The 25,580-nt window shown below is 40.8% G+C and overlaps 1 protein-coding gene across 4 annotated transcripts; it reads left to right on the top strand.

The window, feature by feature from the left end:
- Nucleotides 1–775: 775 nt before the first annotated feature.
- camsap1a (calmodulin regulated spectrin-associated protein 1a) lies at nt 776–25,118 on the top strand. Of its 4 annotated transcripts, XM_029281082.2 has the most exons (20): nt 776–1,140; nt 1,697–1,881; nt 9,697–9,959; nt 11,571–11,732; nt 11,833–11,913; nt 13,364–13,396; nt 14,304–14,445; nt 14,801–14,940; nt 15,044–15,140; nt 15,238–15,364; nt 15,889–15,974; nt 16,272–16,356; nt 16,456–18,766; nt 20,047–20,183; nt 20,299–20,507; nt 20,672–20,737; nt 21,307–21,394; nt 21,486–21,607; nt 22,474–22,592; nt 22,734–25,118. In XM_029281082.2, exons 2-20 carry the CDS (start codon nt 1,698–1,700, stop codon nt 23,022–23,024), a joined length of 4,743 nt encoding a protein of 1,580 aa, XP_029136915.2. In that variant the 5' UTR covers nt 776–1,140; nt 1,697; the 3' UTR covers nt 23,025–25,118. The 4 variants fall into 4 exon arrangements, with proteins under 4 accessions (XP_029136915.2, XP_065821629.1, XP_065821630.1 ...); XM_065965557.1 differs by lacking the exon at nt 13,364–13,396; XM_065965558.1 differs by lacking the exon at nt 20,672–20,737 and having other exon boundaries at nt 777–1,140.
- Nucleotides 25,119–25,580: the final 462 nt, after the last annotated feature.

The raw sequence follows: 25,580 nt of genomic DNA, 5'->3' as shown, positions 1-25,580 counted from the left end.
CTATCTATCTATCTATCTATCTATCTATTTTATTTTATTTTATCTGTAAATTTTATTTCATTCAAAGAAACAATAAAGTTGAGAAAAACAAACAAACATAAAATCTAAAATTTTGAATAAAAAGGAGCAGAAAGAAGACTAATCATATCTGCCCCTCTTTCACAAAACATTAATCAAAACAAAACAGAACACTTAATTCAAAAACAATTAAAATTAAATTAAATTGGCTGCAGGCAAACACAGCCACTGGCAGCCCCATTTTAAGTCCTCCTTACCAATTCATTATGCATCTATCTATCTATCTATCTATCTATCTATCTAGATCAGGAGTGGGCCACATGCGGCCCCCATCAACCCTCAACGTGGCCCTCGGGTCAATTTTTACATATCAATTAATTGGAAACATGAAGAAAAACATGACAAAATCTGCCATGAAATCATGAAAACCAGAAATATGTCCATAACTGGTATATGTTGAGTTAAATTTGAGACATTATTGACTGTAAATCGTTTTTGTATCCTACAATTTGGCCCCCTGGCAGTGAGAATTAAATGAATGTGACCCTTGCTGTGAACGAAGTTGCCCATCCCTGATCTAGATAATAGTATTCTCCCACTAAACATTTGTTATTGCCAGTGCATAATACATACCTTACCCCCGCCAGTAAAGCACAGGTAAGTCCCCCTATGTCTCTCTTTCTCTCTGGACATTACAGTGCAGACCTGCAGCGCCCCCTGTACGTCACAAGTTGTACTGCAGCCGAGATGTCAGAAGATACCAGTCGTCCCCATAGAGACAAGGCTCACCGTTACACCAGCTAGTCGTCTTCACAGAGGCGATGCCAGCCTCGATATGAAACAGAAGGCATTTGGAATTTAACAATTTCCTCGGAAAAACAGACCTCCGGATGGTTGCCAAACAGATTCTTTTTTATTATTATTGGATTAACCACCATCAGACGAACCAGCCGCGGCAGCTTTACCCTGAGAGGCCGGACCGGAGATTTGTGTCGCTGGTTCAGGGAGGAGTCCTCTCTGTTATTCCACTGGTTTGCTGAAGCACAGCACAGCACAGCATGTCGGCTTTATAACAACACATCCCTCTCAAAGCTGTGAAGAGGAACAAATGCAGTATTAGAGGCAAGTCTTTGTTTTGTTTCCAGGCGTTAATTTCTGTGTGTGTGTGCGCGCAGTTAACCTAGCTCATAGCTAACGTTAATAGGCTGTTAACTTAATGTTGCTAGGTTACTGTTAGGTCATTCATTGGTCAACACGTCCAACCTCGACTGGACCTCGTTAGGAAATAGCAGCAGCTAATGCGAGAAGATGCTACTATTATCCTTCTTTTTTGATAGCCAATTGACCCAGAGAGACTCTGTTTCAAGACCAGAATTGCAGATTTCCTTTCACTACTATCCTAACACATTTACCAGCTCGTTAATTAAATAAATGCATATTAACGATTTAAACGCGCAACCGCATGGCAACAATGGCATGGCAATGATTGTATGACTTGACTGCTCTGACCCTTGCAACACCAGAATGTTCAGCAAGGTGAGTCTTATTACATGTTAATGTGTAGTAGTATTATTTCGTGTGACCACCAGAGCAGGTGCTGTCTCAGAGGCCAGGCCCTGCTGCTGCTGGTTGTTGTTCCTCATCTCAATGATGTAATGCAGGCTTGCTCTCCGTACAGGATGGATGTGGAGGTGAGTGCTGGCAGGGACAGCACCTGGAGAGGAGCAGCAGCAGCAGCAGCAGCAGATGATGCAGGAGGAGGAAGCATGGAGGCTCAGGTCGTACCGCTGGAGCTCTACGATTCTGCAAGAGCCAAAATAGACGCAAATCTCCGCTGGCTGTTTGCTAAGGCTTATGGTATAGGTAAGGCTGTTTTTTTTTCTTTTGTTGTTGTTGTTGTTGTTGTTGTGTGGTAATAATGTATGTACTTTGGAGCAATCCGCTAATGTGCACCTTATTCCTGAAGTGATTTTTTTATTCTCACAAAATTACAGCAGCTGCGTATGTTACTGCCAATACGTGCAGTGTAGACCTTTTGCATGGTGGGGTGCTGAATGCAAGCCCTGTTTATTTATTGAGTCAGAGCAATGGCACCATCACACCTTTGTTAGTCTAAGGCAAAAGTTAACTTAGCAACAGAATTCTAATCATTGCTAGTTTATTGCAGTACTTTTATTAGCTGGTATTCAGCAGACCTGGTAGTTTACAATTTATGCAAAAGCAGCACATAATGCTGTCAAACACACTGATTTAAACTGTACAAAAAAAAAGGGTTTTAAAATCCTCTTTGTATGTTGGTGTATGTTTGTAACACTGGAGAGTGTCAACGCTAGAGATAAAGGCAGTTATTAAAGGCAGAGAAAGACGGCATGTAATGCAACCAATAACCCAAGTAGGGTTCTTTTGTTTATTCTAAATGCTGAAATAATTGATGAGTTAATGACTAGTTGATCAATTGAAATGTAATCTTTAAGCTGCGTTTTGGTATAACAAAACTGGATACACTGAAAATCTGTGCAGGGTTTAACTCTGGTAATTGTTTGGCCCAGGCTTTAAGCCACTCATTTCCTTATGCATCTCCTTTCAAGGTTAATTAAGTTAGTAGATGACTGCCCTCATGATAGTCACTTGGATTTAATATAAGACACAATGCATCTGTTTTTCTCTTGGAAAAAAAAAAAAAAGATTTTAAAAAGGTAGATCTGTAATCCTTTGTTTGAAGGTGAGTTGAATCATTAAACTGCATAAAATGCTGCTGGAAACTTTTTCTGTAAACACCAGTTCAAGTCAAGTCAAGTCAAGTTCTCTTTATTGCCATTTCAACTACCGGTATAAACAAAGTACACAGTGAGATGACATTTGGTTACTCTCCGCGATGCTAAAGGTAGAAATAAAATAAGATCATCGCAATCCAGCGTGGTCTGCCCGGAGCCAACCTTTACCTTCAGTTTCATATAAATAAAACAAATCCTGTATTAGATGAACCAGTCAGATGTATTATTGGCATAATAGGGAATTGAACTCATGCTGACTTTATATGGTTGATAACAGCATTCGTTACAAAAGGAAAATAAATATACAGTCTATCTACATCTCCAGTTCCCAAATGTAGTCGTCTACAACCTTCCTTTCTGCAGTAATAGGTTTGTAAGTTCTCACACTTACTGATTATCAGACTTTTATTTGATTGTTGTCTTTTTTTCCCCCCTGTGTCCAATGTGTATACAAGCTTCTTGAGAAACAGATAAACTACAACTTGAAATCATAGTTGAGGTCTTTCTGTTCTTGAGTAGAGACTCAGGCCGACATCTCGTGATCAGCCCAAGTCTTTTTTTTTTTTACACAGGTCACTAGCCTTGACAGCTCTGACTAGACGTGCTCAAACATTCAAAATGATGATCACGCCTTATCGCATGGCTGCAAGTAGATGTCTGGAAATTATTTCTCCATGGATGTGGGTTTTTGTGTCAACCAAAGACTGCTCTTGGGGGAATGTGAGCAGGAGGTCAGCTGTGCCGTTCATGCGAGCCCACAAGTCCTTGTGATTTTATTATCAGACACAGAGGCAGTCATTCAGTACAGGAAAAGTCTTTGTCATCATTTCAGGTTTATGGGTACTGTAGCTTTAGTGTTTCCTACCATGTAGAGCTGTCTTCTGTGTTGCAGTGGATGACTCAGGAAACTGGAATCTAAGAGGGGAACAAAACAATAAGAAATCAAAGCTTACAGTGAGGTAAACATTAGCTGGTCATCAAAGATGGCGTACTAAATACTGTTCATAATATAGGAACAGTCATCAAAGACACACCTTAGTGTTGAAAGTGAAGATACAGCCTTCTCAAATTGAAAAAAATCTTACATTCGCGATACGTTTTGCAATATATGAACTTGATTGATTACACATTTATCTCCCAACAGCTGGAGCATGTTTATTCTTAGAGATAATCTTGTTAATGTTGGAAATATCTTAAGCACTGTTTTACTGATTAAAGCTTTACCTCTGTGTTACCCAACGCTGGGCTGGGCGCTTTACAGGGCACAGATCAAATGCCCATTATAAACACCAAACCATGACCTTTTATCGCCCGTCAAGCTTCGTGCTTTCATTAATCTGATTGGCTCCTCCTGACGTCAGTGTGCCAGGAACTCCGAGGAGCCCTTTGCACCAGGAGTCTGAATTCATACTATGCTGTTTTAACTCTTGACTTGTTGCACAGAATGGACGATACACTAATATTCACAGATTTAATTATTAAAAGAAATTGAACAAGTTCATACTGAACAATCGGGCGGTGCTCCAGTGTTAAACACATGGTGGGCAATGATTAACCTCAGTCAAGACCTGAAGTCATTACAGTTCTTTTTAAACGACCATAGTAACATTTTATCTTGTGAGAAGGTTTGATCCCCCCCCAGAGGTACAACAGAACGTAATACTCAGGTTATTTCCTCAACGGGGTTGCCTTTTACTCAATAATGAAAAGATTCCAGGTTTAACTTGTGGAATATTTCACAGTTGTGAGAACACGCACTTTATCGGGCTGTGTACTTTAAAAGAAATGAAGTGAAAAGACTTGCAAACAACAGGATTGTAATCGGCGACTGAAAGCTGAAAAAACTTTGAAGGATGCCAACAACTCGTGTCAGATTTGGACTTGTTGACTAGAATGTATATTTAAAGAAGGGGCTCACTGTTGGCATGTCTAAATGACTTGGCAGCCATCAATGGTAGAATAAATGTAACTGATAGCGTAAACAAGGGTTTTATAATTCCACTGACAGAGGAATTGCATTATTTCTGTGATTGTTTCTCTTAATAAGCTTAGTATTGAGGAAACACAGATTTAATGGAGTAGATTGTTGCTTCCTGGTCAGACATGCTATTTTTGAAATGCCATGTGTTAATGTTTTGTCCTGTAGATGAACTCCTATTTCTCTGTTATTGTTATTGTGATGCAGTACCGATATAGATATGGAAATAAGGTTTAGGCAGGAATTAAACATTTGGTCAACAACATGCTATGACCTCATGTATGCATACATCTTAGTTTGTTGTTCTTGGAAACATATTTCCAGATTATAAACTTCAAATCTGTATAATCCTACACTTATGTTGAATTTAAACAGCTTCTGTAAACAAGCCAAAAACCTGTCAGGAGTGTACAATGTTTGTTTTTCTGTGGTACCATCCCAGATAATAGAAAACTGGTGATAGTAATTGATCCTGACAAAATTTCCAAAACACTGTTATTAGATTAGAGAGCAAACGGTGAGGCACAGGGACACAGGGAGGATGGTGTCGTTCATGTATGCTGGTGTGAGAGTCAGGACAGTCACATGTTTAAGTGTTTAATGGGATTGGACCTGAGGATTTGTGTCGTTGTCCAACATGGACTGTTTGTTTGGACAGTTTTATTGACCTTTTGTTCATTTGAGATTGAAGGTGGAAAATCCTTTTGAAATATTGTGTTTTTAGAAACCAGAGAATTTGTTTTCTTTACATTATTTTGGATTTGAGATTAAATTGATTCTTAGAGTTGACCTACATTACTAGACGACTCGTATATATATTGTTGTTTATGCACTTGCATCATCAAAATGTTTACAACAATATTCAAACACAGAGATCGGCATTATTCAAGACAATGGTTCATTTCATTTTGCATTGGAAACACGAGGTGAAGTTGGTGAACTGTTACTAAAATGTTAGCTAACTTTCTTTGTGGATAACTCATTTGATCAAACAACTCAACTTAAAGAAACATGCCTAATTGGAAATTAAGTTACTTTACATACATTTTCATTTTTTTATAACGGAGTTGTATTTAGAGATGTCAGGTATCACAGACTAGTTAAAACTTCTGCTGTCAACTCAGGCTATCTGCTTCAGGATGTGTGCACGCTCACACTAAAGGGGGTGTTGAAGGCTTTATTTGATGCTGTTTCTGCCGCACAAAAAGGAACGCCTCTGTCAGACTGAAATAATGAAAAAGGGAAAGACTGTGGTTTAAAAAAACATCGCTGCATGGAAGAAGAGGATGCTGTAAAAAAAATTACTGTGATAACTCGTATATTAATTCAATTATTGATCTGGCCATCTGATATACTGCATGTGCTTCTCATTTTGATTTCTTTCATAACAAAAAGGCTACACACACTACAATTCTGAACTTTAACCAAGATTCACAGTATCTGGTTTTAGGTTAGATATTTTCACTTCATGAAAAATAGCCTACATGGAAGTAACTTTGTAGTTTGGCTAAACTGAAGTCAGATTAACTGAATGCATTTTTGCTCCTTGGTGTGATGCATACAATATGTGTTGATGTAACTGCACAACTTTATTCTGGCTCAACAGACCAGGCTCATAATCTGCTGTGGTCTTTTGTTATTGTTTTTATTTAGAGACTCCTAGCTGCAGAAATAACACACTGTTCATTTTAATGATGTATAAACAGCTGGTATAGCTCAGTTGGTAGAGCAAGTGCCGCATGTGTACAGTGGCCACAGTCCTTGAACGCACTGGTTGCAGGTTCGACTCCTTATCCTGACACTGTTTGGAACATGTCATGACCCACTCTCTCTGCTCATATTTTAAGTCACGCTTAAGTAGAGGTGGGGAACAAAATTGATTTATGTAAAAATAGAGATTCTTATCTTGTGAGATTTTAAATACGATTCATAACTTCCAAAAATCTTCTTTTTTTTTTTTTAAGCTTATCAGTCACTCCCTTCTAAGTGCTAAGGCTAGCTCTTTAACTCAGTCGGATGCCAAATAGAGCAGCAAGAAATTCAGCCAGTCTCACAGATGACTGGAGTAGATCCTGAAGTATGTACTAATTCAAAAAAGACTTTGAATCATGAATCCAGAATCGCTTTGAATCGAAAATAGATTCGAATCGTGACCCCAAGAATCGAAATCGAATCGCGAGACACCCAAAGATTCCCAGCACTACTCTGAAGCGATCTTATCTAGTAAAGGCAGAAAATCCCCCAAAATAATCTATACAAAATAAAATATACAGCTGTTATTAAAAATGCTCAGATATATTGACATGCTTGGTCAGCCTCAACGAAGCTATCCCCTTTCTCCAATGGTGTTTTAAAATGGTTTAATGTTGGAATATAAACAATGGAAAAATTATCAAACCTAAAGAGTTGAAACAATGATTATTTTACCAAACCAATATCTATTTCGCAATTACTACTGGTAGCTAATAATGACTCTGACTCTGACTTAATATTTATTATGGGATGCAATCAATTCCTGCACACAATTTTTTATGCCTGCAGATGTCCCAAACTTAAATGAGAGCGTGCTTAACAATTGTAACACATTATGCAATAAAGATCCCTTTGCAAACGATTATGAGAATCTATATTCCTTCTGGCTAATATATATGTATTGAAAATGTGTTTGACCATTAGTTTATAGTAAGTGGCTTGGGCTAAAAACCAACTTTACGTAACAGAGTTCAAGAACTATACATCAAAAGTCTCAGCCCTTTTAACAGTAGCCCTCACAGATTTACTTTACCAACTAACATTTATTCAGCAGGTCAGACTTCTAATGTTCCTCCAGGGTGCATCGGCTTAAAGGCTGTTTCCCCCAACATACTGTCCTCTAAAGGAGTCTCCATTAAGCCTTCTTATTGCAGAGCATGGCTGTGGCTTTCCCCTGCAGAGCCCAGACTGTGACAGCTCTGCCCTGACTGTCAGCAAGATCTCTGCTGATCAATCTGACCTTCGCTGTGAGACAATAGTAACAAAGGCTTCCCGTGCCCCACCTCCACTTGATTTACCCTCCACACACATGCACACCAGGTCGGGCTTTAATGCGTGGATCAGGTGGATAATAAATATTTAAGCAGAATTAGCCTTAGCATAGGATTAAAGCGCAGCTATCCAATCTATTTCTTCACACCACACACACACACACACACACACCTCCTGATATCAGAGGCCGATCCAAAGAACAGGCTCTTAGTGAGGCAATGGGAGAGCAACCCAGCCCCCACCTCCGGCCATGCTGGCATCCCCCATCACAGTCTCCTTGGCAACCGGGGAGGATAAGGCGGAGGGCCTTCTTGGACAGCTGAGGCTGAGGAAGTGGCAGTTTAAAGAGATGTGTGCTGGAGGAAGACATAAAAAAAATGTGTTTTGCCGGGAAAAATACAAATGAGGGTGATAAAAAGAGAGACCTGGAAGCATGTAAGAGGAGCATTTTGTCACATGATCGACATGATTCCATGTCCATATGGCAGCACCACACAGCAGCAGAGAGTGAGATAGATACAAGTAGGTCCACTGTGCCAAGCAAGCAGTCTGCTGCAAAAATCACAGCTCAGGTTTTCACATTGTGCTCAGTTGTAGTCTGAGCCTACAGTGTGGGCTTGTGTGAGTTTGTGTGTGTTTTCCACTAATGGATGTCTCAGTCAGCTTGCTGCTAATGTGAAAGAAAATGAGAGAAAATGCTCTGTTAAGTGTCTTGAGTATTGATGCATCGTCATTGTCTTAATGTTGCCGTTTTAAACCTTCTGCTTATTTTGTTATACAGGGTTTTGTTTATTATTGAGGCATTGCTGAAGCTTTGTTGACTGAAGTGGAGTGTCCCTTCTATCTCAATTTATTTAAATGGTCGAATTACTGACTGTTGTGTTCGACAAGGTCACTACAAAAAAGACAAATGCTCCCTTTAAGAACATTTCAACTTTCAAACAAGTCCGACCCATATATGCATTCTTGTTTACAAAATACGGAACCCCATTTTTCATTTGAATTCCTTAACATTTTGTCCCAATTATATGCACAACTCAGAGTTCAAGTTTCTATTTCAGCTAGAGAAAAGGCCTCCATTTCTGCCTGAATCTGCCCAGAAAGCACTGGAAGTTAAATTACGTGAGTGTTTCAGGTGCTAACGCTGGATTAACAGCTCCAAAGCATATAAAAATAGCTGCCTATTGCCATGAGCAGGTAAACATGGGGCTGGCTGGGACAACACCATCAGCTTAGGCATCACCACTAATTCCTGTTAGCTCATTGGCTTAAAGTCTTTGGTTCACCTCTCTGCCATTAGGGACGCTACCTGGCAGGTTGTTTTAACATTGACTTTACCTTTGTGCTTCATTCTTTCCCTGGATTTTTCTTAGACAGTCTAATACCTTGAGAGTTTGTCTCCTGGGAGCTTGTGTGTTATGTAACATGGTGAGGCATCAGTGGACACGTGTGTGTGTTCAGAAGTATTCAGAGTGAATGCACAACTTTTTTTTTGACTCTTAATTCTTCATTTATTTTTCCAGTGAAAAAACATGAAGAACATAAAATCAGTCAACATCAATTTTAAGGCCATAACCTAAGTTGTACAATTCACAGGGGATCTTTATACAGTATTTCATAATTTGTATGTTAATCAGAGACAGTGAAAGGGAGGTAAACAGCATTTAAAGCTGTTAGAACGAGTGGGGTAAACCACCAAGCACTTTATTTATTCAATCAAATATTGTTCCATTTTGACCATTTTGCATCCTTTCTCAGTCTCACTAAGGAAGTCAATCTTTCCATCTCACTAATCTCTTTGATGTGTCACAACTTTTATAGATGAAAAAACAACACACTCGCTAACTGAATGTTTGTCTCTTGGACATAATTTAACAGCGAAACACTTTGTACTTGTTTCAGATCAAATACCGGCCGACCTGAGGGACCCCTTCTACACCGACCAGTATGAGCAAGAACATATCAAGCCCCCCATCATCCGCAAGCTGCTGTCTGCCGATCTCTACTGCCGGGTGTGTGGGCTCATCCTGCACGCTGAGCAGGCCGCCTCCCTACAAGGTCACCAGTCTGTCATCCAGGCTCTGTCCAGGAAAGGCATCTATGTCCTGCAGGCAGACAACACACCTGTCTCTCATCTAGACCTCAGCTCGGCTCCCATCAAGATGGTAGGCGGTCTAACTTTATGTCTAGGTATAGCGGAAAGTATACTTTTGCAATCACAAATCAAATGAAGTAGTATTTTGTATCTTAAACTCGGCTTATTTCTTCTGGACTATTAGTTTTGTGATCTATGCATTACCAGTGTGCAGAGAGATTATGAAGCATCTGCATCTTAAAGTATATACCTGCCAACGCCCAAACATTATGTTGGCAGAGTAAATGACTAGTTTGGGAACATAGTGGATCATTAGCTGCTAAAGAGCCAGACATTTCTCTCAGGAGTTGGAGGAGATCAAATCAGAGCTAAAATAATTGTCAATATTGGATTTGTGTTCATCAGGTGATCAGCCATACAACTCCCAGTAAATGCTAATGTTGCTCTGTTTCTCCTGATGTCTAAAACTCTTTGCTAGCACATTCACTATAACAACTTTGACATGGTGATTATATAGTTACACCCCACCCTAAGGCTTCTCTGAGGGGCTAACAGCAACCCATAAATTGACCTAATAAAGCACAAAAAACACCTTAAGAAAGTAAAAAAAAAAAAAAAAAAGAAATTATATTAATGAACAGCAAAACAAACTAAATCATTGACAAAAGTCAACAAAGGACTAAAGCAACAAGTGAACTTACAAAATCCTTGTCTGAACCTTTCTGAACTCTGCACTGTAACAGAAGGGGTGAAGGGACAAACAACACAGGAAAACATACAGCAGTAACAATATACGTAGATATTTGGTTTTGTTACACAGCCCTCAAACAAACATTAAACTTTCTTTTTTAAGAATTATTCAAAAATTAAATCAAGAAATGTTCACTCTTCTGTAAATCAGGAGGCATCTGCCATCTCTGCAGTTGTACACTGGCAGCCCACACAGTGACTCTGCTTTCCAGAGCCAACTATGAGCCAAGAGTTTGTGAATAAATAATGCACCAGCAAATGTGAGTGCTTTGCAGGTTTTCAAAATGTGTAGATGAAATATTAATGAAACAAAATGAACCAAAAAAATGAGCTTGCTCTTTTCTTTAATGTGAACTCCCTCTGCTGGGGTATTAGTCATATTGGTTACAGGTGTGAAAACTCAAAAGGCAACAGGCTGGTTTGAAAGCTGCAGTTTATGCTGTGTCAGGTCTCACTATGCAAGTCACCTTTGCTTATGGCTACAGATTCCTACAAAGCTTTAGTTGTTCATCTGGTGATATCTATGCACTCGTAATTAAAGACGTCCATGTGCAAGGCTTCAAGCAAAACACTGATACTTTTCTTGACAGCTTCCTCAATATCCCCAATCTTTTGTACAAATAACAACCATACAGTAATGAAAAAAATGTGCTGTAAGGACTCTGCATGGAGTCTGAATGTTTTATTCTGGAAGAAGTGCCTTGTTTCCATGGTAACTCAGTGATGGAGCACGTCTTATGGTTGTAGTATCTGTTGGTCTTTTCCATAAAAAAAACACACAAAATACGTACAGCTATGAATAGTGCTTTACACAGATTTTAAGCAACATAACTAGATCCATGTTTCTAATGCAAAAAAAACAATGTATTTGCAATGTAATAACCTTTTTCTGTGGTTGCTCAAAGAAATCTTTTATCCTGTGTCCCTCCAGAGCTCCCACATCCACCTCATTGACGCCCTAATGATGGCTTATATAGTGGAGATGATCAGTATAGAGAAGGTCGTGTCCAGCATCAAGCGTTTTTCCAACTTCAGTGCCTCCAAGGAGCTGCCTTTTGACCTGGAAGATGCAATGATCTTTTGGATCAACAAGGTTAAAAAAAAAAAAAAAAAAAAAAACACTCATGTTACTGTTCTGCATTTATTTGTTTTCTTTCTATGATGACCTACAATATTATTTTGTGGCGCTGCAGGTGAACATAAAGATGAGGGAGATCATCGAAAAAGAGTTAAAAATGAAGCAACATCTGCTAGATTCACCCAGTCACCAGAAGGTAAAACACACACTCTTTTTTTTCTGCTTTTCTCACTCTCTGTCACTTCGTCTGCTTCTTCAGAGAGAACACTTCCTCTCTGTTAAATAGTATCTTTCATAAATGATGTTGATCTCTCTTTAGTGTCCTTCAGGATAGACTTTACACACATGCATCCTTTCCTCACTGCCTGTGTTAACTCTTAGATCTGTAGGCTGAGTCATCGGGTTCTGCTTGTATTGTGATCTAATGAGCAGCACACATCATTATTATAGATTCAGACAAAACTTACATTTCCAGAGGATATCATTATCTCAATATTTCATACGTTGGGGGCTTTCAGGGATTTAAATAGGAAGTATAGGTTTACAATCAATCAATCAATCATTATTTGTATAATGTATCTCAAGACACTTTACAAAAAGCAGGTAAAATACCGTACTCCTTGTTTTTTAATATTACAAAAGAGAGGGTAAAAGACCGTACTCATTGTTGTGTTACAAAAGAACAGGATGGATAAGATGCAGGAAGGATTTCTCCTTTGCCTTCCTCGGGATCCTGTTGTCCACACGTACTTGCCGCTGGGTTGGAGGTCGGAGCAGGCCGTGCATGAATGAGGACCGCGATGATTATGGCTGGGCGTAAAGGATGTCGGGTAGTAAACGTGTCTTATCACCTCGCTGTAGGTCGGGGGAGCTCCATCTACTCGAGAGCCCTGCTTCTGCTGCCCGGTACAAGGCCTCCTGGGCTTTTAACACACTGACGCCAGCTACAAACAGAAAGGGGAGGGGGGGAGGAGAGAGAGCCGTCTACCATTGAAAATTGAAACTACCCATTAGCAGTTCCTGTTTGCAATCTACCCATAGATGTGCATAAAAGTCAGAACTGCATAACTTTGATAATGGCAGTTCACTATAAGGCTGTTGTTATTAACAGAATCTTTTCTATATTTTCTGTCTTGTTTGATGGATGTTTATAAGCTATGCAGCCCAGACCTATTGATATCCTCGAGGAGTGTTAGTCAAGCTGAATCTGCAACTCTGTTCGTCCTGTCTGTGTGTTTATATTCGACTGAGTAATGACTCAACTCCCCTACGCCCTCTGGGGGAAGTACCCTTCACAGTTACAAAACATTTGCACTATCTTGACTCACACTTGTCTTTTAAGGATCACAGTTTAAAGACAAGTGTTAGCAAAGTGTCTTGTTGGGCTGCTTTAAAGAGGGTAAAAGGGTTTGAAATATAAACACACACAAAAAGCCTCGACTCATTTCCTCATTGGCATGTTCTGTTCAAGCTAGAAACTCTTGACTCCTTCTGCCTAACCCTGTCTTTAAAATCAGATCTGTCTCCATGGTAACAGGGGATGAGATTTGATAACCTGTCACTGTTTATGACCCCTGAATTGTCTGCTGCTCTTCCTGTTTGTGTCTCCCCAACTTTTCCTCCGTTCTCTGCCTCTTGGATACTAGTCTCCCTCCAAATGGTACTGGAAGCTTGTACCTGTAAGTGCAACCTCTAGCAATCCTCTGTGCGAGTGTGTGTATGTCTGTTTTGTGTATGTGTGTGTATCAGTGTGAGTTCAGATGGCACAAAAAGGAATGATAGCAAATGGCCAGTATAACAGGAGATTGAGAGATTCAAATGTACAATGTTGTATTCAGTGAAGACAACACAGTGCCCCCTGGTGGCAAAAGAACAAGCTCAACTTTTTGCCCTTTCTTTAAAATGTTCTTTTCATTGACTCCTTCATCAGTTCCTTCTACCTTCTAGCTGAGCGTTAACCCCAAAACCGCATCCACACAACTCTACACCCTTCTTTACTTTTTTTCTGTGTATGGGAGTGCTTAAAAAAGTCCACTCATCCATTCAAGGCCCAACTTATTTCATTAACTTCCTTCCAAACATTTCCTTCCATTTCATTTCATTTCTTTCTTCCCTCACCAGCCTGATATATTGCATGCCCTCTCCCACTGCTTATTGGAGCCTTTGGAGTTTTCACACATGGTAATGTACTCACCATTCCACTCCCTCTTACTTTCATCCTTAGCTTTTTTTTTTTGGTTTTTCCCTACTTTAAAATGTATCACATGCACCATTGACTAATCTAAACCACCTACTTGAGTAGAAAACATCCCTGCATGGCCTTATGGCCTAACCAGATGCTCTCAAAATACTTAGTTGATACCAGATGATTATTTTAATTGATCTGATATCAGATTAATAAAAGCCATCAGCATTGTATACAGATAAAGATACTTTGTCTATAATGTATGTATAAGAGAGAGCCAGGGAATGATTTAAAAAATATTAATGTTGTGTTAGTGTTTGAAGACGTGAGCATGTGACTGTTTTTTGATAAGGTACATTTGTGTGCTTTGTCTAAAGTGTGTTCTATCTCTTGCTGCATAGGTCCGCTACCGTAGAGATCACCTGTCAGGTCGGACTCTTCAACACTTCCCTCTGTTGGACGACCTGTTGAAGGATGTGTGTGACGGCACGGCTTTGCTTGCTGTGATCCATTTCTACTGTCCAGAACTCATCAGACTGGAAGGTACGTATGCGAATGCTGGACTTACAGATAAATAGAACTGTCGTGTCTGGATGATAAATATGAAGCTAAAGCTACCTTTAAGACTGTGAGCAGAGAGAACAGCTAGCCTGGATAACTGTTAAGATAAGGCAAATAAATCAGCTGGCTAACACTTATAAAATATATATTTTCCGTAATCAGACTGTCATTTTATATTATAACACCTCTCATATATATTCTGAGTTATCACCTGCTCACGCTTGCCTTATATTGTACCTACAGATGTGTGAGTTGTATAATCTAATCTTAAATATGCTTGGATCTAAAATGTAACTGCTACAGATTAGTGTTGACTTTTATTGTCCTTACTGTGCAGATATCTGTCTGAAAGAGGTTCCCTCCATAACCGACAGCATGTACAACATCCAGCTACTAAAAGAGTTTTCGAATGAATACCTGAACAAATGCTTCTACCTGAAGCCTGAGGACATGCTGTATTCTCCACCAGTACTAAAGGTCAGAGCAGAAACACTCCCACCCTGACACAACCTTTGAAAACACTCCACCTTCATTATTATGGCTTCCATTTGACCTTGTACCTGGCCATTGTGTGTTGCAGAATAACGTGATGGTCTTCATAGCTGAACTCTTCTGGTGGTTTGAGAGTGTGAAGCCTGACTTTGTGCAGCCCAGGGACCTGCATGAAATCAGAGATGGTAAAACATTTGAGTAAATTGCTCCTTTAAACGATGCTGTACAATCTTATATGATCGCTTCAGACGATTAATCTCCCATTTTCTACCATTTGTATAGTGAGATTGCTGCTGCAGCCGAAGAGTTCCCGGCCTCATGTTCCCATCTCCAATGTCACCAAGCAAAGTTTTATGACATCATCAATCTCTGCTGATGTATTGACCACGCCCCAGAGCCCGGACCTCAGGTAATTTCCTGGTTTGTGTTTCCCAGTAACAGCACATGGAGATAACATGTCTTTTATGATACAGTATCACTGATTAATAAACTGTCTCTGTCTTTTAATCCAGAGTTCCAATTCTCAGACCTTGACTCATTCTTTCAGTTGATTTTTGTTGATTTGTAAATATTTTAGCAGTTGTATCTGAGAATCTTGTTATGTAAAACCTACTGTAGAATACAGCACCTATGGGAATTATAATGTATATTCTTCCTACTGAAATACCAGTAACATTTAAGTCCAGTCAAGTACTTTGGTAATTTTCTAACTTTCTTTCAAACCCTGTGTTACTTGGACTTGTCATTTTAACTGTAACATCGTTAATGCCTCTACTCTAGAAATTTGGTAGACGATCCAATTTATTTATTTTTCACTTTTAAAATTGCACCACCTTAGAGCATAACTATGTTTCTTTTTTTTGGGGGGGGGGGTGGGGAGTTTTCTATAAAAAATATTTTAAAAAACCAAACTTCTCTGTTTTCCCTTGACAGCGCCAAATCAAACTCGTTAAGTCCGTCTCACTCCTTACTGCCCCTGAGACAGAGACAACAAAAAGCGGTGGAGGAGAGCGCTTCAGGTAATTCACTCAGGCTTCAGTGCCTCCACACAAAAACAAAAGTCATAAAAAAGAAATAGGGAAAGTTAAAAGAGGAAGAACATTATGATCTTAGAGTAATTTAAGTTGAGTTGTTTTGTTCTTGAACTTTCATATTTGAAAGCCTTTCTCTAACGACAAAACAAGGCAAACAAAAAACTTTGCATTCTGTATACACTTCATCCTCCAGGTTTTGATTATTAAAGGTATAAAACATGATTTATGTGTGTTTGAGAGGTCTGTTTTGAAGTTTGTTCTTTGTATATTTTTTTTGTGCAGCGCTCAGAAGGAGGTCCAGCTCTATCATGCATTCAGATGGGCAACATCAGGGCTCAATACTGGCCTGGCCAGAGAGAAGGCAGAGGTGAGCAGGGTGATTAAAACCCACATCCACTATTGCAATTGTTTTGTTTTCATTTTTTCTTTGTGACATTATTTTCAATCTTACCTTGTTCCCATCCAGGCCTTTGTCCCAGCCGGTGCCCTACGCCCTGCATTACCCACTAGAGGACGACACAGACAGTATCAGCCTTGCTCGCTCCATCAGCAAAGACAGCTTGGCCTCCAATATTATGAGCATCACTCCGAAACACATGCTGGGCCCTGGTCCTCATCATAGACTGAGTGGTCAGAGCCTGCTCAGTCACATGCGAATAGAGGATGAGGAGGAGGAAATAGAAGAGGAGGAACTGGTTGCTGTAATTCATCCTTCTGCGTTTTCTCGACATCGAGTTGGGAGTGACTTCGAGCAGGATGAGCTAGAAATCCCAAGTGCAACAACTACGTCGAGGGTTTCTAATACAGATAGATCCATGGGTTCCTTTACCCTAGACCACCAGGCAGACAGCTACTTCCTGGAGCCTTTGATGCCTGCTGTCCCCAAGCCGGCCAAAGAAAAGAGCATCAGTCTGAACAAGGAGGAGGAGAGTGGGGAGAGTCGCTGCAGAGGGGCAGCATCTGCTAAGAAAGCATCCACAAACATTCCAAGACCGTTACAGAGGAAAAACCCTGCGGCAGAGTCAAACAGAAGCCCCTTCACGCCCATACATGTGGTAGAATCAGGCTCGAGATCTCTCAAGCCGCCCACAGACGGATCGATAGGCATCTCTCAGCAGCCCCAAGGCTTCTTTCTTCATTTATCAGGAGAGCCAGAGCCTCACTCCACTGAGGTAGGGCTTGACTCTGATTCTGACATAGCAGACCTTGAGGAAGACGATGACGAGGAAGATCACATGGAGCTGACCAAAGAGACGGTGCAGAGAATAAAGGGACGATACTTACAGGATGGAGAGCTGTGCAAATTTGGAGAGGTTGAGAGTGAGTCGACCAAACTGAGAGAAGACTCAAAGGTAAGCGAGCGGGACGATAAGGAGGACTACAGTGGGCGCTCGAGCCCCTGCCTCAGCACCATATCCTGGGCGAGCAGCTGCAGTGCATCAGGCAGCACCAGTGTCAAGATGACTAGCTTTGCAGAGAGAAAGCTTCTCAAACTTGGCCTCCGTGATGGATTCTCAAGTACCAGCAGCTCTCAGAAGACCACACCGGATGGCTCTGAGGTTGCCCCCTGCCCTCCCTGGCTGAAGAGTGACTGCACCTCTGGTTGGCTTGGGAAGGAGCCCTGTTCTGTATTGGAGAAGAGTTTGGGGGTGAGTCCCCCGGTAGTGCCTTCAGCGCTGCTGCAGCTTCACATGCAGCTCGAAGAGCAAAGACGCGCCATCGAGTACCAGAAGAAGAAGATGGAGACCCTGTCAGCACGGCAGAGACTAAAACTCGGGAAAGCGGCTTTCTTGAACATCGTGAAGAAGGGTGGAGGGAAGAGCGACACCCTCCCACTACCCCTGAAACATTCCCAATCAACAGAGCTACCCGACAGGAGCAGAGTAAAGACCCAGATGTGCAAGGACGACTCCTGTCTTGACGTCTTGAAGGTCCAGACAACAGCTGGTCAACTAGAGGGAGGACATTTGAACAGAGATAAAAAGTTGAACATTCTGTCCCCTGATAACGCAGCTGAACCTGACCTGAACGAGTGCTCCCACTCCATCGATCTACTCAATGAAGCCATTAGCTCAATCCAGCAACAAATGATGCAGCTCTCTTTACAGCAAGACATGCTGATGAAGCATGTGGTGTCGCCTTCGGAAAATGTGGAATCATGTACAAGCACAACTCCCAACCCAACACAATCCAACTCCTCTTCCCCGGAGTCGAGATCGTTTGCCGTACACTTTGTGGATATTGGTGGCAGCAGCTCTGCCCCTAATCGCCGTCCCCCCAAGCTCAGCTCCAGCCAACGCAGCAAAACCTTGGAGCAAAAACTAAGCAGAGAGAATAGCAAGAAGGCCTCTGACAAGTCTAACGCTGCATTTCCCAGGGAAGACTCAAATGAAGACCAGAATACTGAGATGCCTGTTGAGTGCTCCAAGTTAGAAAGGTGTATTCAGAGAAAAGCCACATTCAGAGTCCAGGATGACTCCAACAAACGCAACAACACAGAAGGAACTGGGCCTTCCTCGGACAAAACTCAATCCCAAGACCCACACGTCATGAAAAGTGCATCACTGTCCCTGTCACAGGCTGCAGAACAAGACGAGAATAATGTTACCAACTCAGGGAAGGAAGCTGTGGGGGGAGATGAGAACTCCAAGATAAAAGGCCAACTGATTGAAGTCGACCTGTCAGAACTGAAGGATCCACTGGAGGATGGTGGTGGGGATGTTGAAGACTGCACGGCAGAGGGTGAACAGAAGAATGTGCTTGGCTTCTTCTTTAAGGTAAAATTCTGGATTTCCATGTGTGCTTTTTGGTGTGAGTTGTATGGAAGTCCTGAGAGGCAAAACAAGCAGTATTGGCGAACGATTTTTGAAATCTTAGTTGTTTTCCGTCCTTTAGATGTCAAAGAAGAAAAATAATGTACAGCGTACTGTAGTTCAATTTTATTTTGGTTTAACCTTTATTTTTTTGGGGGGGCTTTTATCCTTTAATGGATAGGACAGTGGCGAAAGTAGGAAACCAGGGACAGAGAATGACCTGTGGTAGAGGAGCCCAAGATCAGACTTAAAGGGATACTTCATCCATTTGCATTAAGCTTTGTATCATTAAAAACCTGGTAGTATTTTTGAATGGTCATGCATCCCACCCTCATTTTCCCCTGAGATGGGAAATCTTTGTATTTCTAAGTCTGAAAAGGAGCTTCCGATGACGCAAAAATCGTCTTTTTGCGTCATCAGAAGCTGTTGCGGTTAGTGGGGTGAAAGTACAACGCTAGTTGCTACAGACCTATCACAGATCAGTGGGTGGGAACTCACTCCCAGAATCCAATCTTGACATCAGCCATATTGCTTGGAAGCTATGCTAACAGGCTCTATGGAGAAAAGCTGATAATGGTGAAAAAATATAAATATAGCGGCAAGACGGCTGCTGCCGACAGGCTGGTCTTGAGTCTTGGCTGCCGCCGCTGGCCACCACTGGCCACGGAGCAGCCGAGACACAAGACCGGCCTGTCGGCAGCAGCCGTCTCGCAGCTATATTGCTATACTGCTGGCCGCCGCCGGCCGCCGCCGGCCGCTGCCAGCTCAGCAGCCAAGACAGCCTGAAAAGTCATTGAAATCACACATCTTGGATGTTTTATAATGAAAAACAGGTTTCTAAAGTTTTGAAATGAATGCAGGACAACTTGTTAACAGATGACACACAGAAGTATGGACCATGTCTTTAGAGTGGATTATTAAAACATGGCTGAAAGAAAACAATACTTTCAGATCATTTAAGAACATACTGAAATGATGCATGTCAGCCTCTTGTGGATGAAATGAGTATTACAAGAACAAAAGATTTGAAAAAATGTTTTCCCCATCTTTCATTTTATTCTATTTTTTCTGTATCTGTTGTACAAATGGAAATGTAAAGGGATTTCTAATTTTTTATGGCACAATCTGGTGCCCACAATTGCTTATTTAATCTAATCCACAATTTCCCAGTTTGGGATCAATAAAGTAATTCTATTCTATTCTATTCTATTCTATTCTAATTACGATTACCCTTTATGTCGCAGGATGAAGAGAAGGCAGAGGATGAAATGGCGAAACGTCGTGCAGCCTTCCTCCTCAAACAGCAACGCAAAGCAGAAGGGGCAAGATTACGCAAACAACTGCAAGAGGCTGAGAGCGAGCTCAAACGTGATGAGGCCAAGTACGTTTTTATTTCTCACAATTTACTTGCAAGGACTTAAGTCTACAAGGTTTTATTATTTGTGGTGTATTTTTCTCATACAATCAAATTCTATTTCTCCTTCCCTTTCTTCAAGGCGGAAGGCAGAAGAGGATCGTGTACGTAAAGAGGAGGAGAAGGTGAGACGAGAGCTCATTAAGCAGGAATACCTGCGGAAGAAGCAGGAAGAGTTGATGGAAGAGCAGGGTCTGTCCAAACCCCGCCCACGGACCAAATCCCGCAGGAACCGGCCTAAATCACTGCACCGTGAAGGGTCCAACAGCCTCTCAAAAGGATCCACCGCATGTAAGAAACCTTGAATACTTAACCAGCGTATATGCTTGTCTAGTGCTCCATGTTTAACTGTTAGAGTAGTTTGTTTGTCTACATGCTGTTGTGTCATCTGTGTGTGTATTTTCAGTTCAGTTCACTTCATCGTCACGCTCTGAGTGTTTACATGTGTTCTGCAGGTAATTCTTTGAAGGTGTCCATGTTGAGCAAAGGGAAGGGCTCAGCATCAGCAGGCTGCAGGGGAGGTGAACATTCTAACCTGCTCTGCATGATGTGATACCAATGATACACAGCCCGATAAAAAAGTTTACACAAACTCTTCAGCTCAGCTCAATAATCTATTGGGAAGACTTAAAGAGTGGATGATTCTGACTTAGCAGTCAATCAATCAATCAATCTTTATTTGTATAGCGTCAATACTCATTGTTATATTATCTACAAAGACCCAACATTAACCCATCATGAGCACAGAGCAACATTTTGTAAAGTTACAGTGGCAAGAAAAAACTGCCTTAAACAGGCAGAAACAACGAACAGAACCAGACTCACGATGAACAGCCACCTGCCAAAACTGTGTTAGTCTTGGAAAGTGGGATAGAGGGGGATGCAGCAAGAAGGACAGGGACAAACAGAGCAACAACAATGAATAAGATTTATAGCTACAATGTACAATGGACAGTATTTATAGTTTTAACAACTAACTATTATAGACACATCAGTCTAACATTAACGTTGGATTGCTGTAAACAGTTAGCAATATTTTCAACATGATGAAGTAACTGATGCTGACTTCTTATGTCTCCATCACTTTCAGCTGATCTGAGTCGCAGTCATCGGGGATCGACGCTCTCTTTGGCGACTGAGGGGGACAGTGTCATCTCTGGAGGGGCGGACTCCCACAGGTGTGATTTACTAAGTAGCGTTTGATTGGAGAAAAGAAGATCTATTCCTATTGTCCTTTCCATTAGATTGACCTTGAAGGGTGTCTTTCAGGGCGGGATCTGTCTGCTCAATGGAGTCGTTTCCCATGCTGAGCAGAGCGTCCAGCAGGAACATGGAGAGGGACTGGGAGAATGGTTCTATAGCCTCCTCTATCACTTCAATGGAGTACAATGGTGAGCAGATATGCAGACATTTTAATACAGCCATAATAAAATTGTTAGCCAAGACTCAAAGTATAAGACCTAAAAGAACTGGCCTGATATTTCTGACGTAGGATTGTTTTTTAATTTAAGATTTACTTTTTTTTTTTTTAATTGATCCCTGCAAGGGGAAAGTGTTTTTACACTCTGTAGTCATGCAACACACACATAGGCTGAAGTATATACACAAACAGGATCCTATGGACATGCACCAAGATGTGTGATGGACAGAGTGACGGAGCTGCCCACAGTGGGCACTCCTGAGCTGGTGGGGTGCCTTGCTCAAGGGCACCTTGGCAGTACTCAGTAGGTGATCTGGCACCTCTCCTGCTACCAGACCAATGATTGGTCCACACTGGGACTTGAACTGGTGATCCTCTGGTTCCCAACCCAAGTCCTTACAGGCTGAGCTACTGCCGCCCCAATAAACATATCACTGTCGTAACTGTCTGGCAAATAGAAGACAGAGCAAGCAGCAGATTAGCATTAAGCACTTTATTTAATCTGTTGAATATGAAAGACCAAATATCAGTAATATGTAGTTTTCATGAGGGGATATGCAGGTCAAGAAATGCATCTTGCTTTGGCCTTGTCTTTTTGCATTCTTGTCTTTACCTTGAGATAGCGGTCAACAAGACGAAACCCCAGGAAATACTTCACCCATCGTTGTGTTCATTTCTGCTAAGCTTACCTAATCGACGTCTAGTCCAGGCTCATACTTGATGGACAGAATTGAAAGCAGTTTAATTCTACTAATTGAGTTTGTATGCATATTACCTTAATTATTTTTTTAAGCATTTATTTTATGATACTTTTTCTCACTTTTTTTTTTTTAAAAGGTCCGAAACTCTTCAAGGAGCCGAGCTCCAAGTCTAACAAGCCAATCATCATCAATGCCATTGCTCACTGCTGTCTGGCTGGAAAGGTCAATGAGGGTCAGAAGAACGCTATTCTGGAGGTCAGTGTAATCAATCAATTATATATCTATATATATATCTATATTATTTTATTATTTACCACTCTAGTTAAAGCATATTCACTTTTCACACATTTTTTGCCATACCAACGTATACTTTCTCGTCTGTTTGACTGATCACAGGAGCTGGAAAAGTGCGAGTCCAATCACCTGATCATCCTCTTCAGAGATGGTGGTTGCCAGTTTCGTGCAATTTACTCTTACTCACCGGACACAGAAGAGATCGTCAAGTTCACAGGCACAGGGCCGCGCAACATAAGCTCAAAGATGGTGGAAAAGCTCTACAAATACAGCTCGGACCGAAAGCAGTTCACGGTCATCCCGGCCAAGTCAGTGTCTGTCAGTGTGGACGCCCTGACCATCCACAATCACCTGTGGCAGGTCAAGAGACCGGGGAGTGCACGCAGGAAGTGAGGAAGAGGAGAAAAACTTGTTTTATTTTCTGTTTTATCGATTTATGTTGGGCAGGACCCAATGATGAGACAATTTACATGTGGTCATGGAATTGATATGACAAAGTGGGATTTGCTGTCCTCGTGGATGGAAATTTCTGTGTATGGCAGAAAATGAAACATCTGCCTACTGGATGCTTTTTGTTTCCATTCTGTTTTGTCAGATTTTTTTTGTTGTTGCATGTGACACTTTTATGCTTTACTTTGTTGGTATTTTCTACATTTTAGGCACTTTTCACAATATTTACATGATGGCCATTTCCCTCTAATGTGCTGATTTGATCATGGCTTCCAGTCGTATAGTTGTTGGAATCTGTTAAATCGCTATCATTTTACAAATTTGTAGATTGATCAAAACCTGACAAGACAACTGGTAGTAAAAAATCTGGATGCACATCAGGCCTAACTTCAAGGTAAACCAACATGTTTCATAAACCATATGGTACTTTCAGTTAAATAACACAAACACTTCCCATTTAAACGATTCCTAGCTTAGAGTGTTAGTGGTAGTTAGTTAAACCAGCTAACACTACCGCAAACTAGCTAAAACGACTATTACTCATACTCAGCTTCCATTTACTGCTAGCTAGCAAGCTAACATAGCTAACATAGCTAAATGTACCCAGCTAACTTCATTGCAGCTGATATAACTGTTAGCTTGGAGTAACACCTTTCCTTTTGTATCTTGTAATTCTGTTAAACAGTTACTAGCTTGGAATTCTAAAGTTAGCTTTTGTGAAACAGAAGCTTAAGGGTTTTGAAATATGTTTGAACTGAAGTATGGCCCAATGTCCAAACGCATTTTGACCATGCTTTGTTTAAAGTTCTTGATAAATCTGAAAGCTATTGATAACGATTTGTGTTTACATGATACGAGTACCACACTATAACAGCATTTGAGCTTTCCACCCTTGGCTGAAGGTTTTGGAAAATGGGCACCATGTAAACACAGTGAAATGACGATGGACCATTTTTTTATGTAGCAGTGCGGAGAAGGACAAGTCCAATAGCACTGAATCTACTCATAGTAGCAAGCACACAACAGATATCAAGTGCAACTACAGACAGGCAGTGGTGAAAATTCACTTAACGTCTTGTAAAGCCATTTGTGCTTGGACAAAAAAATACCCTTCTGCTGTGATTCATGCACGGCTCAGCATCCAGAGCCCCGAGTATTTACCAGTAAACGCTACTGGTCAGTGCTTTTATAAAGAGGGAGCTTTGCTAAAACTTTTTTTAATGTGAGAATGGAGTAAAAGTCAGTGAGTGGTAATGTCCGATCATTTTTTCTATTTTGGTGTGTTTGGGGAAGTGTGTGAGTGTTTTGTGTTGGGGGGGGGGAAAGGGGACGATTAATGCACTGCTTGTGCGATCAGCTCTGAATGTTTTCTCGCTCTTTTGATTATGCTTTAAATCTTCTGTCATGCACACAGAACAATGGAGCAAAGCAACAAAACGGATTTTGTTTATCTTTTTGGAGCTGCTGTCACAGTGGAAGACAAATTGTGTTTTTAAAGCAGACGAAATATTACTAGTATTTTTCCAAACGGGAAGCGCTTTTGAAGCTTATTGCATTATGCCTATACAGTGGTTTGTTATAATGTATTACCTTCATACTATATTCCACCTCACATATGAGCCACCAGAGATCCTGGACAGGCTCATATTGCTGAACCAAAATGAACTGAGCTCTGCCACTGAGCTGTTTTCTGCTCATTAACTGCTCACTGATTCTAATGAGACGTTCGATTTCAATGTAGCTTCTGGCGCTCAACACTAGTAATTTCCCTGTGATGAATAACTGTCAGCAGCTGGTGTAATGTTCAGAAGGGGGAAGATCTGCACAATACTTGATATTTATTTGCTGCATTTTGTACATTTTTGAGTAGTATTTTTTGTACATTACGTACAAGTTATGTTTACTAATAAGCAGGCACTATTTTCAGGTGTATTCTGTTACAGGCTTCAGAGATATTATGAGTCTTATTTCATTGTGTTATATTTATGTTAATTTATTTGGGAGAGCTATAATAAAATGCAACTAGGTTTTTTTCTGATGAAATGTGTCTGCTTACTTAAGTTGTATTCTTATGTGTACATTTTTGTGTATTCAGTTTTTTGCTGCATACACACTAAAGTATCTGCTCCTTATCTCTCCCCTTTTCTTTCTTTGAGAATTTAGCTCATCCTCATCTTTTTTGTATCTATCTCACTTTTTCTCTGCTGCTCTCTATTCCCCACGTCTGTCTCTTCTGGGTTTGATGGAGGTGAACAGTGTAATGAAAAGTCTAGAAGGCTGTTAAGGTCATAAACCATACTTACTATCACAGATATTACTATATATTATTATACCAAAACATAGCCCCACTCACACATATGTATGGGGCATAAAATGATTTATATCTGCGGGTAAGTCAGAAAAACTTCTTTACAATAAAAAAGAAAAGCACAGATGTTACCTGTTTGTAAAATCTAAAGTGAGGTCACTGCTTCTGGCCATGAATCAGTCCATCATGAC

Source organism: Labrus bergylta, chromosome 17 (assembly GCF_963930695.1).
Source record: "Labrus bergylta chromosome 17, fLabBer1.1, whole genome shotgun sequence".
NCBI classification, from domain to species: domain Eukaryota; kingdom Metazoa; phylum Chordata; class Actinopteri; order Labriformes; family Labridae; genus Labrus; species Labrus bergylta.
This window is presented reverse-complemented; position numbering and strand designations above follow the sequence as displayed.

Bases quoted from the DNA above. Each gene is read 5' to 3' on its own strand.
- camsap1a (XM_029281082.2), top strand. From the start codon at position 1,698: ATGGATGTGGAGGTGAGTGCTGGCAGGGACAGCACCTGGAGAGGAGCA. The intron at 1,882-9,696 runs GTAAGGCTGTTT...TACTTGTTTCAG, and splicing joins TGCTAAGGCTTATGGTATAG to ATCAAATACCGGCCGACCTG. The intron at 11,733-11,832 runs GTTAAAAAAAAA...GTGGCGCTGCAG, and splicing joins TGATCTTTTGGATCAACAAG to GTGAACATAAAGATGAGGGA.